The 16,601-nt window shown below is 41.4% G+C and overlaps 1 protein-coding gene and 1 long non-coding RNA gene across 2 annotated transcripts in view; both read right to left on the reverse strand.

The window, feature by feature from the left end:
* LOC148162650 (uncharacterized) overlaps positions 1-16,601 on the reverse strand; it is a 55,436-nt gene that overhangs the window by 23,251 nt on the left and 15,584 nt on the right. The gene's annotated exons all lie outside the window — the stretch shown is intronic.
* Positions 7,396-8,388, reverse strand: LOC114218707 (olfactory receptor 51M1-like). The gene is given in 1 exon segment (XM_028115946.1): positions 7,396-8,388. A coding segment is annotated over 1 exon segment (993 nt).

The following is a 16,601-nucleotide window of genomic DNA, read 5'->3' on the forward strand; positions in this document are numbered from 1 at the left end:
CAGTTATCTCTTTATATTTCAATGAATTACCATATCCTAAAATGTTTTACTCTAAAATAGATCATAATTTTATTAAAGAACAATTTAACATGAAGACTTTCATATTGTTCAGAGTCTAAATACCATATGAATTATGGATGTGACCAGAGTAAATAAAGAATAAATTGTACTTGAAATTTTCAAGTGTGCCACAAATATACCTTGCATATTTATACTGCTCAGACCTTATATACTGTAGAGAAGGTGGACCCATAGAAATTTCAATAGAATGTTAGCCCTGTGCCTGACCCAGCGTGTGGGCAAAGAAATATTTTTTGAAACACTGTTGCTATTTAATGATCTTGGCTCTGTCACAGATATGATTTATATTGAGGTTATTGTCTTAATAAGTGGACAATATGCTTTCAGTGATAAATATTTTTGCTTGCTCCTTTAAATCCGAAGGAAAGTTTCTCTACCAACAGAGAAAAGAGAGTAAAACGGTATTGCATAGAAATGAGAAAGTGGTATGCAACTGAATAAAAATATCTTCCTAAATAAAGTGTGAAGAAGAAAGCCCCCCCACCCAAGCAAACAAATATGGACGATGAAAAAGAAGAAGATATATGATCCAGGAAGTGGAATTCCAACCCCAAGAGAAGAGCAGGACAAATTCCTTGCTGCCATCTGCAAAAGAGACCTGAGAAGCAACAGAACAGAGGGCTTCAGGGAGAAGTTACCAAGAAGATTAAAAAGCATTTAATAATTAAATTCCGCATATGAGTGAAATCATATTGTATTAGCAGATGAACAAAGGGAAGAGAAGGAAAAATAAGACAAAAACAGAGAGGGAGGAAAACCACAAGAGACTCTTAACTATAGGAAACAAACTCTTACCTTCTTCTCTGAAGAAGACATACAAATGGCTAACCGACACTTGAAAAAATGTTCATCATCCTTAGCCGTCAGGAAAAGTCAAATCAAAACCACATTGAGATACCACCTTACACCAGTTAGAATGGCAAAAACCAATTTAAATCAGGAAGTATCCAATCTAGCAAACAGAAAGGAGCTCTGAGGACCTGTGCAAAAGAAAGACTTCTATAGGCAGAAGGGAGCCAGAACAAGGAGGTTATACTAGGCAAAAATTTTCTTTAAAATAAAATAAGATGAAATCAAAGAGGGAGACAAACCATAAGAGACTGTTAACTATAGGAAACAAACCGAGGGTTGCTGGAGGGGAGGTGGGTGGTGGAAAGGGGTAACTGGGCCTTAAGGAGGGCTTGTGATGGGGTAAGTGCTAGGTGTCGTATGCCGTTACTTTCCTTTAGGGGATAACAGATGTCCATCAGGCCGATTACTTCACTGGTACTCATCAGGGGATTCCTGATGACTGGTTTAAGGTTCCATTCCTAGAACAGCACATCTCTAACTGAGCCTCTATTTGATGGTGTGGGGCTTAACCTAAGTGACTCAATGTCGGGCACGTTGTCTTGTTTTTAACATTTCTTTCTCCTGTGTATAGCAATGGCATAAACATCCCTCTTATCCAAATTTCTTGGAGTCACAGTTGAGCCTATCTATTGTCTGGCTTTGATGGATTAATTTCTCACTAATTTCCAACTTGTTTTTTAAGCCCTTCTATCTCCCTCTCTCCTCCCCAGTGTTTCTTCTCAAGCCTTCACACCTGTGCAGGTGTTGTCACATCCACCAGAAATGATCCTTCTTTTCTTCTTTCCCTGTCCTCTCCCTTCTGCCTGAGACTTACCATATTCATTGTATATTGCTGCTATAAGAAATTATCACAAACAGTGGCGTCTGGGTGACTCAGTTGGTTAAGCGCCTGCCTTGGGCTCAGATCATGATCTCAGGGTCCCGGGATCGAGTCCCACATCGGGCTTCCTGCTCAGCTGGGGATCTGCTTCTCCCTCTCCCTCTGCCCCTCCCCCCACCTCATGCTCGCTCTCTCTCTCTCTCTCTCTCTCTCTCTGTCTTGAATAAATAAAATCTTTTAAAATAAATTATCACAAACAATAAAACAATAAAAATCTCTTATGCCATACTTTCTGTAGGTCAGAAATCCAGAAACCCTAAATGTTTAGGGTCTCTCAAAGCCATCACAGTGATGGCAGGGCTGAGTCCTCTACTGAAGGATCTGGGGAAGAAGCTGCTTCAAAGTTCATTTAAGTTGTTGGTTGAATTCAGTTCCTTGTAAAAGTAGGACTGAAGTTTCAAGTTCCTTGCTGACTGCTAGCTAGGGGCTGGTATTTTCTCCTAAATGCTGTCCACCCTACTCCCATGCTATTCATTCAGCCCCCTCCGGTCATTGTGGGCAGAGCACCTCTCTCGTTTTGAATCTGACTTCTTCTGCCGCGTTTTTCTGATTTCAGCCTGAGAAATTTCCCTACTTGTAAGGACTCATGTAAATCAACTGGGTCTACATTAATCACCTAAAAGAAAAAAAAAATCTTTAAGGTCCATAATCTTAATTATATCTTCAAAATCTTTTTTGCCATGAAATGTGCATATTCATAGGTACCAAACTTGAACATCTTTGTGGGGGGCATTCTGCCTACCACATTCACTTAATATTTGCTCATAATTTGAGAGTCAAGAGATGCACCTGGAAATCTTCTCTGACTGTCCTAGAATATAACAAATTCCCTTCCTTTGTTCTGTCTTACCTTGTATCTTTTATCATCAGTCACTGAACTATATATGTGTTTCCTTAGGAGTCTCCCCAACTGACTATGAATTGTTATGCTTATTTATCCACACATTCTTCAAGACTAAAATCATGTCTACTATTGAATGAATGACTTGATTTATAATTACTTTTGTTAACATACACCTTATACTATCATAGACCTAAATTTAGGGGAAGAATTGTGATCTTGTTGTAAATGAAAAGACACCATTTTTTTTATATGGGAAATTAATGAGAAAGAACTATGACAAAAGACGAGAAGAAATAAAATACTGATAAATCCGTGCATATTGATCGGGATTTGGGTGGTTTCCTGACCTTTTCCCATGACCATCAGTGTGACTTCAAGAAGGTGTAGGAGGGGATTAGGTGACACACTGAATCCTTTGGTCTGACTTATCTAAGAGTGGGAGTTTTTGAAAAGTGACTGTATTTTCAGCCTGGTTAGTCCCAGACAATCATGAGGTTATTTGAGGGTTTCTTTCTAAACCCAACTTCTTTTACTGTCCTCCCAGGAAAACAAATGCAGATGTTCCACACTCCCAGCAGTCCGTAAGTACCTGAGCTGATAGAAGCTCAAGGGACTACTTGGTGTGGCCTTATATTCTCAGGCCGGGGAGCTGGCAGAGGTAACTCCGTAGGGGGGTTGGAGGAAGGCATGCAGGGCCCCCACTACTGCTCTTCCTTCCTCTGCACCTTCCGTGTAGAGCTCTCACAGGTAGGTAAAGGGGAGTGTCAGATACTCCAGTCTCAAGCTTTAAGGCACTCTGCCCCTGAGTGGTATAATATGACCATCTGAAGGAGGAAAGGCTGTCCCTAATTTGAGTCAGATTGTTTTATCTCCCGCACATGTTCACCTTTATCACTTTTCCAGTTCTACATTTGCTCTCAAAGCCTGCCATGGTTTCTGCTGCAAGTTTTCACAACTGTCCACTTTTGGATCTTCACAACCCCATTAGCTCAGTTTCTTAACATCGCTAGTTTACAACAAAGAGACCAAAAACCCAGAAGGGATCAGTGACTCAGTGGGTACGTCTCCTGTGTGAGACCTTGTACTAAGCACAAAAGGGACTCAACAATGAACAAGAGTCAGGGCTGAGTTCTTGGAGCTGGCGAGTCAGGTGGAAAGATAGAATTCACAAAGCTATCATGCAGGCCAGGCAGAGAGGTGGGCACAAAAGGAGATGCAAACCTATAAGTATGAGAGCTGTGGCAGGGAGACAAGTGGCTTCTGCTGGCCATGACCCACAAGTCTTCACGGAACAGGGCATCACTGTTCCCGCACCCTGGAAGATGGACTGAATGGGGATGTTCTCATGTTCAGGGCAGCGTTTGGCAGCTGAGGGGCTGCAGTTCTTATTTAGACAACAGCAAATAGATCAATTTGGGTTCCTTGAGGTACAAAGAAGGGAATTTTGAGGATTGAGACCAGAACTACTGATTTAGTAGTTTAGACTGACTACAAAGGCCTTTAATTCTAGGCTAATGAGTTTGGATTCGATCTTTGGTAATGAGGGAGCATTCAAGGTTTCAAATCGGAATAATGCCACTTTCAGATCCTACCTTTTAAAATATTAGTTTAGTTCTACTACAGATTAAAATAGTCCTGCTCCAGAATGAAATAGAGAGAGGCATGAGGTTTATTAGAAGACTGTCATTATGGCACAAGAATGTGATTTGTTGGGTCTGCAGGGGAGACTGCAGGTGGAAGGCAATGGAGGAAGGTACTGACAGAGGTATTTTTTGGGTCAGTATTTTCCTTGGGTTTTACCTTATTTAATGCAGTAGATACAGGAAAGAAAGTCAAAACAATATTTGGATTTCAAGTCTCAATCTTAGGCATAATGGTGGTATTATTCAAAGAGATGGAAAACATAGATAAGAAGCAACTTCACGGAATAAATAAATGATTATTGATCCACTGGCTTTCAGAAGTTAGGTGTCATTTGGTTCTAAAAGACATTATTAAGAACTAACTTTTAGTAAATTAAATTATCCAGGGAGAAAAGTGATGATATAAGTTAATTGGGGAGAAGAATGCAAAGATGAGTGGGAATATGGGAGTCTAGTGCATCTTGTTGAATGTCTGGAAGGTTATAGTTATGGATGGATATCTTTCTACCCATTTATCGTCTGTCAGGATGAATGGATAGAACTGACAGACTATATAGGAGTAGAGAAGCTGGAGAGTCATAATAAGGTAGTCAACGTTCAGTAGCATGAGAGAGTGGAAAAAGGAAAAGTTTATGGTGTGATGAATAAGTGAAATGCTTGGGAAGAGGGCAGAATAGTCAAGGAAGTAGCGACCAGGGCAGTTTTGTCTCAGGTTTTGAATAAAGTGATGCCCAGAGATTGATGAAAAGAGTTCATAGCTTTGAATATGAGAAGGAGCATTGTGGCAATAGGCACAAGTGTAAAGGAAGGAAATGTGACCTATTTAGCCAGCTGGATAAACTGAGAAAACTCAGGCAATTCCAGAGATCTTGGGGACAGTGAGAGACAAGGATGAGTGATTTGGTGAGCAAGATTGATTAATGCTATAAAGTAAGGTGTTGGATGATACATGAGAGTCTTTACTAATTTATAGAGGTTCTTCATATATTCTGTACATTAAACATCAGTTGTTCGTAGAGGTATACATTGCACATTTCATCTCTTAGTCTGGTTTGTGTTGTCTCTTTGTTTTTGGTGTGTTCTGTTTTACTGTGTTTTAATTGTCTATTCTCTCGTATTTTTCTAATCATTTCCAAGTTTTCCTTTAACACTTGTATCTTTAATTTAATACATTTTTATGTGTACTATAAAGTAAGGATCAAATTTTATCTTCCACATTGATAACAAATTTGGCTAGCACTGTTTTTTGAATAATCCAACCTTTCCCAACTGTTTTTAATATTATCTTTTTCAAGAGCCATTATATCTGGGGATCTTTGTCTGGTCTGCTGTTACCATCATTTCTCCTCCCATTCTGACCAGGCAAACAGGAAAAAAAAAAAAAGCCAAAATTTGAATCAGAAACCAGTCTAACAGGTATCAGCCATCTGTGTACCACCCAAAGGAATTTTCTCAGACTGTGTATAAACTAAAAGAAATGAAGAGACTGGGGATGTTGGAATATAAAGGCAGGAGAAGCTGCCTTGTGTGGAGGCAAGGGTATGGTTATTCTGGCCCCAGGAACCACTAGACTCCTAAATCCATGGAAAGAAAAGAGATAGTTGAGTTTATCAAACAGACCCAGCAAGTTTTCTGTTCAGTCCGGATCAGGGAGGTGGGGTGGTGGACTATATACAAGGTTTCCCATGCCCCAGAGCTGTGAAGAGTAACTCTCAGGAAGCACTTATGGATCATAGTAACCTGTGGCAGAGGAGACAGGAGGGGCCAGAGGGCCTGAATGAAGCAGAACTAGGATAATGATGAGGAACACCCTTTGATGGATGCCATCACAAGGGGGTCCTCTTGGGCTTCCCGGGTGTAAGAAGAAAAAGCTTCCCTAGAAAAGAAGTTCTCTTTCTTAGCTTTGAATTTCAATTTATGCATTTATGTATCCAGAAATTAATAGTATGTATTTATTGAGCATCTATTCTCTGACAGTCATTGTATTTATGGAGATGTACTGGTTAACAAGACATGCATAATTCCTCCAAGGAGCTTAATTTAGTAATCCATTCTGGAAGATTTAAAAAAAAGAGAGAAGAAAAAAAAAGAAAAAAGAAACTAAACTGAGACACAAAGCAGTACATTACTGTGTGACAGATGTTACACTGGGAAATGCAGGATTCTGAGGGAGCAGACTGAGGGAGTGTCTGCTGTGATGCTGGAGAGAGGGCTGTCAGTGAAATGTCCGTGAGGAAGAGACCCCAGTGCTGAGATTCCAACATGAATTTCATTTAGTCAATGGTATGGGCAATTTTCTTTGCCAACATTAGGTCTGCAACCTCCTGAGAGATGGGATTATGACTTACAAATATTTGTGGTATTTTCCTTCCTTGAAACTTTGCCACATTTCATGTCATTGGGCAAGATCTCACCACTGGAGTGCCTAGGAGCAAACACTAGCTTCTGCTTACTGTCAGTGAGTCCACAGGAAAGGTAAAATCAGAGATGAGATAAGTCAAAGGTCTACTAGATGAACAGAACCGGAAGGGAGTACAACCACAGGAAGATCTGGAAGTGTTCTAACTGAATCAGCCATTAGGAAAGAGTGACAAGTTCTGATTCTTCCAATGTGATTGAAGAGTCCAAAGGATACAGCTTAACCAGGATAGAAATGAGGAGAAGGACTTTACTGGGTAGAGAAGAGGGAAGCAATCCCAAGGAACCGTGGAAGAAGGACATTTCCTGAGGTGAATTTATCTCTTCTCTGCCAGGTTCTCTTCTGGGTGCTTTTTTATTTACTATTCTGTTTTCATTTTTGTTCAATTTCATTTCAGTTTTAATATTTGCACATTGATGATGACCCTCAACAGAGTCTTCTGGGCAGTTTTTGGTGCTACCAAAACAGCTAGATTTCATATATAGGAGGAGGCGTTATAATTTTAGCAAGAGCATGTCAGCCTTCTTGACCCATAGCTCAGGAAAAGAAATTCATACATATTTTATTTAGGGCAATGGAAAAAAATCTTGGGGAACATGTGGGGCAATAATAGGTTCTCAATGCTATAAATCTTTGGGCTGATTTGGGACCTTCTCCTGGGTACTCAGTGGAATTTTTAGCCCCAGGACCCAGCACTGACCTTCTTAAGACCCAGGAGCTTGCTGATAACATGGTGGATCTCCTTTGTCTTAATACTATATATAATTGGATTAAGCATGGGAGGCACGAAGAGATAGACATTGGCCGTAAGAAGGTGGACAGCAAGTGGGGCATGCTTCCCAAAGCAGTGCACCAGAGATAGCCCCACCATGGGCACAAAGAATATCAGCACAGCACAGAGGTGTGAGGTACATGTTTGGAAGGCTCAGAGCTGCTCCTCTTGGGAAGCCAGTCTTGCCACAGTGTGGAGGATGACCCCATAGGACAGTGCGATGAGCACCAGGTCCAGCATCATAGTGAATGCCACCACCGTCAGTCCACATAGGTTGTTGAAGGTGATATCTGTGCAGGCCAACTGTATCACTTCCTGGTGTAGGCAGAAAGAACGGGAGAGGACTTGAGGCCCACAGTAGGGAAAAGTCTTCAGGAGGATGACAAGAGGAACTAGGGCCACAGGTCCCTGGAAGATGACAGCCAGACCTGTCCTGACCACTCGCTGGCTAGTGATAATGACCGAGTACCTAAGGGGGTGGCAGGTGGCCAAACAGCGGTCAAAGGACATGATAAGGAGCACTGAGGACTCCATGAAGGAAAATGAGTGTGTACAGAACATCTGGATTTGGCAAGCTGCAAGGTGGATACCATGAGACTTGAACCAAAAGATTCCCATAGTAGTGGGCAAGGTCGACACTGAGAGTCCCAGGTCAGTGAAGGCCAGAAAGGAGAGTAGATGGTACATGGGTGTGTGCAGATGAGGGTTGGTCTTAATAATTATCAGAATGAAACAATTGCCTGAGATGGCCACAAGGTACATAAGGAAAAAGGGGATGAACATCCAGTGTTCGATGGTTTCCAATCCTGGAAAGCCAGTGAGGTAGATCATGGGGCTAAACTGAGTGATGTTGGACAAAAGAATGAAGCGGGGACTGAGGAGATGTTGGGCTGGCATTCCTCAGGGATGGAGCTGAAAATAAATGGATATTTCTAGTTATTAATTTTTCAGTCTCACTAACAGTCTCATCATCATAAGCAGAATCACAATCATCATCATCTTTGGTATCATCTAATTCACTGTTATCACTTCCACTACCCTACTAGCTGTTCCAAACTGTCTTACAGCACCACCACTCTCACCAGATTTTCTCCAGTATTTCTGTAACTTCTTTTTTTTTTCCTGAAGATAGAAGCATTTTTTAATTTAAATGTAATTAGCCAACATATGGTACATCATTAGTTTTTGATACAGTGTTCAGTGATTCATTAGTTGCATCTAACACCCAGTGCTCATCACATCGTGTGCCCTCCTGAATGCCCATCACCTGGTTACCCCACCCCGCTACCCACGTCCCTTTCTGCAACCCTCAGTTTGTTTCCTGTATTTCTGCGATTTCTGTTCCTTCCCAGTCTCCTTTGCTGGCTTCTTTTCATTACTTGTCCTTAAAATATACCCATTCCCATTCTGGAAAATTTTCTGGCCATACTCTATTGTTTCTCCTGGCAATATCATTGCGCTCATGACTTTATTTACCATTCATACACTGATAAATATCACATATATAACCCCATAATTTCTCTTCCTTTTTTTTTTTTTAATATATAGGCTCATTTATCTAGCAGCATCCTGAGCATCTGCTTCTAGTTGTTTCAAAAGCATGTCAAAAATTCAGCTTAGAATCACTTCCCCCAGTAGGGTTTTCATTTATCTTGTTTTCATTAACTCAGTATGGGAAAATGTCAGCTTCAAAATATGTTGAAGAAAAGACATATATTTGAGAGATATTAGTAAATAGACTGGGAAAACCCTAAGAAGTGAGTGTAGAGAGAAGTTTCCATTATTGAGCCTTGGGAAAATCTGAAATTTAGAAGTCGAGAGGAAAGACTCCATTAAAACAGCTTGAGGGGGAAAAATGCCAGTTGAATAGGGAAAAACATAACAGGAGAGTGTGGTTTTGTGTGTAAGTTTCACAAGGGATTAATCAATTTATATAATATTACTTAAGGAGTCAAGGTACTAAGGACTGAGGAATGACCAGAAAATTTAGCAGCGAGGAAATCCTGGCTGGTGGTGAGAGAGTAGTTCCAAGGAGTGTTTGGGAATGAAATCTGATTCTGCTGTGTTCAGATGTAGGATTCCAGGCAGTGATGAGGTCCTATTAGATGTTCATAAATTCAAAGTGGAACTAGTCAACATTTTCGTGTGTTTTTAATCACGACACTTATTTGCTCAAGTGAAGAAAAGAAGTATGTGGAGAGTGGCATTGACCCAGATTGAAGTTAGGGTAAGCTAGCAGGACTACAGTTAAAGGTGTACACAAAGGGGTGATTATGATGATGTACTATGGAAATTACACTGTGTAAAAAAGGAAAGCAAAAACATGAAGGAATGAGAGACAGGGAAAAGGGACCAGGGTTCTAGAGTACGGGATGGGCTCAAGTTGCCGATTTATGGCAAAGGACACAGTCTTTGTTGAGAGGACGTCAAGGGGCTGACAGTGTGGCTGCTGACTGGATCAAAAGAGGGAATATTGGAATCATAACGATTTTGTCTGGATCAGTAGTGGAAAGAGCGCAGTGAGTCAATGCTAAAATCTGCAGTGAATAAAATGTGACTGGAAAGGTGGCTGGGGAGGCATCAAGGAGCGGGGAGCAGTGGTGATAATGCACGCAGCCATGCACCGGAAAGAATGGGGCAGGACATGGAGAGAAGGAAGAAGGTTGAGGAAGACGAGTGCCTGCCCTTCATCATTTTGAAAAGAGGGTGAAAGAACTATCCACATGTACCCTCTCCGTTTCTTCACCCATAAGTTCACTAGTCAACCAATGGCTTTTTTTTTTTTTTTAATTTAGCTAAAGCCATGCTCTTTATTTTTTTAAAAAGATTTATTTATTTATTTGAGAGAGTGAGGTGGGGAGGGGCAGAAGGAGAGGGAGGGAGAAACTTTAGCAAACTCCTTCCTGAACCACACGCAGGGCTCGAACTCATGACCCTAAGATCACCTGCCTGACTGGAAAGCAAGAGTCAGAAGCAACTATGCCACCCAGGCGCCCCCAGCAATGCTCTTTAAGTTCACCAGTGACCTCTAGGTGTGGAATTCAACGGAGACTCTTAGTCAACACCTGATCTTTATAGCAATGCCTTCCTCTTTAAAGCTCTCTTTTGGAATTCTTGATGCCAGTATCTGCTGGTTCTCTTCTAGTTTTTATGACAGCTCCTATTCACTCCCTTCCATCCGTTGCTCAAATATTCATGTGTTCATGTTACTCAGTGTCCTGACACTGAACACTTTCTCACTCATAATATGATCTATTATTGTTTTACTTATATCCTGATAACCCTCTAGCCCAGACAACTCTGCTATGCATCAGGCCTACATTTCCACCTTCCTGCTAGTCTCCAGATGGATGCCAATTAAACCTAACGCCTCTAATTTTGAGCCCATCATCTACCCTCTCCACACCTGATTCCCCTCCTATTTATGCATTTTTGACAATATCATTTACCACTTTCTCGTCATCCAAGACAACATTTTGTAATGTACACTTTACTTGACCCTTTTCTTCTTCCCAGATGTATTTTGTAACTGACTTAAGTATTTACCTCCTAAATATCCCTACAGTCTTGTTTTTTGTCCAACCTTGTGCTCCCTGTCACAGTTTTTCCACACCTGCTTAACTGACCTCTTTGTCATTTCACTTGCTTACCTGACACGCCCTCCCCTTGATCCATTCCCTGCGGCAGTACTGGGGGTTGTCCGAGGAATGCTAACTCCCTGAGTCCCTAGACTATTCCCAGGCCTTCAAAGCCCCCTTTCACCAGAATGCAATTCAAACTTGTGAAGAGCCACAGCGAGAGCTCCGGTTTATTGAGGCTGTGCATGATTCAGACACAGGGGAAAGTTAACATCATTGTGTATATTTCTCATAACCATGAAGCGTTCCATCCCCGCTACACAGAGAAGGAAACCACAGGAAAGGTAAATAACTTTCCTCAAGCTTCCCAGTAAGCTAATAATGTCAGAGATGGGATCTGAGCCCATTTCTGCCTAATTCCAAAGTGTGTGCTCTGCATATGCTCAAATACTCTATCTGTAGCTAGGCCCTTCTGGCTTTGGCATATTTCTCAACTCATCTTTTTTCTCTTGTAGTCGACAAATCCATACAACTCTTTCTACAATTCACTGCATGTACTTTTCTTGTTTCTATTATTTGTATTGCTTCATATCTTACTTTACTGGAAAAAAAACAACAACCTTGTTTTTCTGACCAGTGAACATTGGCTGATCCTTTAAAACAGCACGAGTATCATTTTCTCCGACAAATCTCTCCTGACTTTCTTGTGTAGAGTTAGGCGAATCTTTCTCAGTACTCACGTGATACCTTTGCTGCAGCACTGTTAAAGTGTAAATCACAAACATACATCCTTTGTATCATACATGTATATAGGCATTCTTACTCATATTTACACATAGTATCTATTTATATGTTATGTCTAAGTATATACAATTACAAATATGTAGAATATAAATAACAAATATATTTACCTATATATATTTTATATAATATAATATGTATTCTTCATATACATATATTCTTTATATATAAGTATACTTATACATATTTATACTTATATACTGATACATACATTTCTCATATACACTATATATGATATATATTATTTGTATCTTATATGTACTCCTGATATGTATGTTGTTTGTGTGTGTGTGTTTATATTTTATGGTTTTGACTCACTTTTTTGTACGTGTAAGAGTGGGACTCTCTAATAAATATGCTGGGAGCCCTGAACAGGGTCTAACGCATGGTAGGCACCACTATATGCTTTTGCATGAAAAACTGAACGAGTGAGTGAATGAATTAAGCGCTCCCCTCGTGTCCTGATTAACCGTGCCTGTGTTCACTGACAGAATGATAAGGACAGGAAGAGAGATCTGGGGGAAAGGAGAAGTCTATAGAGAGACCACGGCAGGGCTGGGGTTATTTTTCCTGGAAAGGAAGTTCTAGGGAATTTCTCTGGAAATAAGGGAGCAACAGGTGTTTCTCCTTAAAAAAAAAAAAAAAAAAACACTCCAAATTCCCACCCGTCTAAAGTGGCCCCCATTCCCATCTTGACCTGAAAAGACCAGGGGCCAGACAGCTTGCCCCACCTCCAACCCCCAGCCCAGCCTGCTCAAAAGAACTGGCAGGACAGAACCAAAGGAAACAGATAACCCCCCTTGGCATCTGTCCCCGCTCCACGCATCCAGATGGAGAGGTGGCCGCTTGTTTCCCCTGAGACCGTGCTCTGCCCTCTTCCAGGGTAAGGAGAAACTGGAGAACAAACTTTGATTGTCCATTGGAGTGGGCTAAATATTTCCATCTGGGTTGAGCACTCAGAGGCCCAAGACCTCCAACCCAGTTTGGCCTTGGCTTGCAGCCTGCATCCCTTTGCTGGGGAGGAGGAGGAGGTCTGCTTTGTCTTGTGTGGAAGGAGTAACATCAGAGCCACTCTGGAGGTTGAGGCCATCCCCACCCCAAAGCAGAACCATGTCTCTGATAAAGGTTTTGAAGTGACTAAGGTTTTAAAAGCCCTGGACAGAAACAAACAAACAAACCAGGAAATCCATTTTTCAGCACACAGTCATGGCTAATGACAATGTAACTACAGTATTCATAGCAGAGATACAGCAGAGCCCTGGGGAGGAAATTCCTGAAAAGAGAGATTTTTCACTATGCAATGAGCACATAGATCTCTACCTGAGCTTTGTGTTCTAAATACTTTTTTGTTTCAATTTAATATTTGCTATTTCAAAAACGAATTAGTGGTGGAGGCTACTGTTTCTTGTGAGTAGGAAAATACACAGATGGACTTGGACCTTATTTTTGATGATACCTCATTTTTTAACCAAAAAGCATTTCCACAATAGTCAAACTCCTGTGTAAACATGCCTTTTGTGACGAGGGTAGAAGAGGACTTTGGAGGGGGGGGATGGCATATCCTGGATACTGGGGAGGCCACAGGGCTATCTGTATTAATAGAAGAGACTGCGGGCAGGATATTCCCTGCCATGTTCACTGGTCTGGCACACAAAATGCACTTAATATCTGAGTTGAAGAAATGAGTGGTACTGGGTTGATAAGAAGACGAGGGAAGGCTGGGTATCCCAGACAGCTTGGCAGGGAGGAATCTGTGGAGACCTGGGCATGTTGGCCCTGGTCCAAGGAGCCAGGCAGCCTTTTCTCCTGGCCTCAGCAACAGAATATTATAGATGGTCTCTCTTCTTCTTTAGGGAGAGCAGTCCCTGTCCCTTTCCCTGGTTCTGGTTCTTTGCAAAGATTTTAAGAGTGTCAGAAGTGAAAAAGTTTCTGTGGGACCACCAAGTCCAAGACTTCATTTTGCAATGAGAAACACTAAGGCCCAGTGTGGGGAATACACTTGCCTCAGGTCGTTCAAGGATTTAGTGCAGGAGATGGAGTTAGATCTTAGACCACATTTTACCAGGGTTACTGCTTTCCCAGACAACTGTGCACCCCCTTCTCCTTGCATTCTCTCTCTCTCTTCCCATATGACCCCCTAATTCTCACCCCTGAAACCCTGACACAGGACAGCAATAGAGACTTACCAGCAGCTGCAAGCTGCAATTTTAAAAAGAGTGAGGCTCAGGTGATCTGTACTGGAAAAGGAGACAGGTAGGCAGGATTGCACCAGGGTTAGTGAGAGGCATCCTGCTGTGCTGCCAGGGAAGGATTTATTCTCCTTTTTCCTCTGTGCATGTGAAGCACCATGGCACCAGCTGGGAGAAGCTGAGGACAAACAAGGAATCCCCAGGGCTGGGAGTCCTATGGGCAGGAGCTGTCATTACTCCTTCCCCTCTGCATCCCTCCCTCCTTCACCTGAGGCTGAAGAGCCCTAACTTTATAGGATTTAATCTCCAGGCTTCAGCTGCTGACAGATCTCTGCTGTAAGAAAAGTAGTTCGGCCTCATCGTATTTTCCTGCTACCTCATTCTCTGCCTCCCTTTGTTCATTAGGATGGACCCACAGTTTGCCAGAGAGGCTGCATGTGGTATATAAAGATTATGCACACAACTCCCACGTTGGTTCACATTACTCATCTTTTTTTTTTTTTTTAAAGGATGTTGCAGTCTTTTTTTTTTTTTTAATGATTTTATTTATTTATTCATGAGCGACAGAGGTGGGGAGAGAGAGAGAGAGAGAGAGAGAGAGAAGCAGAGGGAGAAGCAGGCTCCCAAGGAGCAGGGAGCCCGATGCGGGACTCGATCCCAGGACCCTGGGATCATGACCTGAGCCGAAGGCAGACGCTTAACCATCTGAGCCACCCAGGCGCCCAACATTACTCATCTTCTTAGAAGCACCATAGCCACCACTGCCCCAAAGTCCTCCCACTCTTGCACTAAATTGTAGGCCTACACGTCTGTTTCCTTTTATGGGATCATTCATTCACCCTTTGTCTCTGCCAATCACTGCACTTTGAGCCTAGAGATCGGCCAGATGAAAACCTTCCATATACACTCCCATCCCAAATACATGTTCTATCCAGTTTCTCAGGCTTTCCCAAGGCTCTCTACTCAACTCTGAACGTGTGGGATGCTACTTCAACAGGCCCTAAAACAAACAGCCCTTCCCCAACATTTCCTCTCTTCTTGCCTTTCCCCCCCTCTGGTAGCAAATATCATCATCGTTCAGAAAAATCAGTGTGTATTTCTTCCTCAGTCTATGTTACAAAACCTAAATTGATTGATGTCATCAGGCCATATGCACACTTCTCTTCCCTTTGAACACACACACACACACACACACACACACACACACACACACAGACTTGGAGATTGACATGAACAATGTATTATATTATAATAATATAATCATAAGCCAGGGATGGTTGATCAGAGTTGTATGAGGTGGAACCCCCAAAATGGGGCATATAGATCCAAAGTGAGGACAAAGGCCCATGAAGTTTATGACATGCCAATGTGATCAGAACACACCTAGTTAGAAGATGGCATCACCTTATATCAGGGGAATAACCAGTGGTTACGGACAGACTGTAGGCAGACACAGTTAGGATGACAGGACAGGAGGCAGAGAACAGGTCATCTTTCAAAATGTAATTGATGGAGAGAGTTCTGGCTCAGGCAACAAAGGGAGAGAGTTGAAAATCCTCGTTTAGGTTTGTAGGAGAGGAAATCCTTACAGGAAAAATTTGAGAATATTCTGTCTTCATTGAGAACATAATTTTGGCCATGTCCTAGAGGGAGCGTAGTTAGGGAACAACGCTGCTGTTCTTACCATCAACAACTATTGTTATTCTTTGGGGGCATCTATCACATATGAGATGATACAACAATTATCATATGGACAACCAAAGAGATGGACAAAGAGATGGACATGTGAGTTTGGGTAGGTAGCAACCAGCCCACCTAGGAGACACAGGGAAGCTCTCAAATTGAACTAGGAAGACTAAGTAAGAATTAATCATGAGATGGAGCTTTATAGAAAGGGATTTCCAGGAAGAAGGAGTAGCATAAGGTAAGGCATAGAGGTGAAGAAATTTTTCTGAGAACTATAAAATTCTCCAATACGCAAATATAAAATTTAAGAGAGGTCATACTATGGAATGAGAAAGTAGATGTAGGTAGGGATAAGACTCTGGAAGACTGTATACCTATTGATGACTGAGTTTGAGAGGGCAAGGAATGACCTTATTCTATTTTTAATAAAATATACTGTTAGCAATATGTAGAAAATACTTAAAATCTGCACTGGAAACAGACATTATTTGGTGTATGGAGCTGAGTGAGATTATTTAACTCATAGCTTTTCACATGGCTAAATAATACTATGTAATGAATAACCTGTCACTTATCTAGAGATATTTGCAAGGCAAATTTTTGCCTTATATTTTTTACTAGCGTCTATGTAATAGCTCCCCCCTGCTTCTCTGAATTTTATAATAATTTAAGGACTAGTGCCCAAGAAATTGTCATTTTAAAAAATACAAAATGTTCTTAAATCTTTTTTTCTTTCTTGTTTCCCTAAATGATCTTTAAATTTATTTTATCATGTCACAAAATAATTTTTTTTTTTTTAAGTAAGCTCTACAACTAACACAGGGCTTGAACTCATGATCCTGAGATCAAGAATCGC

Source organism: Eumetopias jubatus, unplaced genomic scaffold (assembly GCF_037043125.1).
Source record: "Eumetopias jubatus isolate StellerSeaLion01/CBP00866 unplaced genomic scaffold, mEumJub1_p1.0 scaffold_13, whole genome shotgun sequence".
NCBI classification, from domain to species: domain Eukaryota; kingdom Metazoa; phylum Chordata; class Mammalia; order Carnivora; family Otariidae; genus Eumetopias; species Eumetopias jubatus.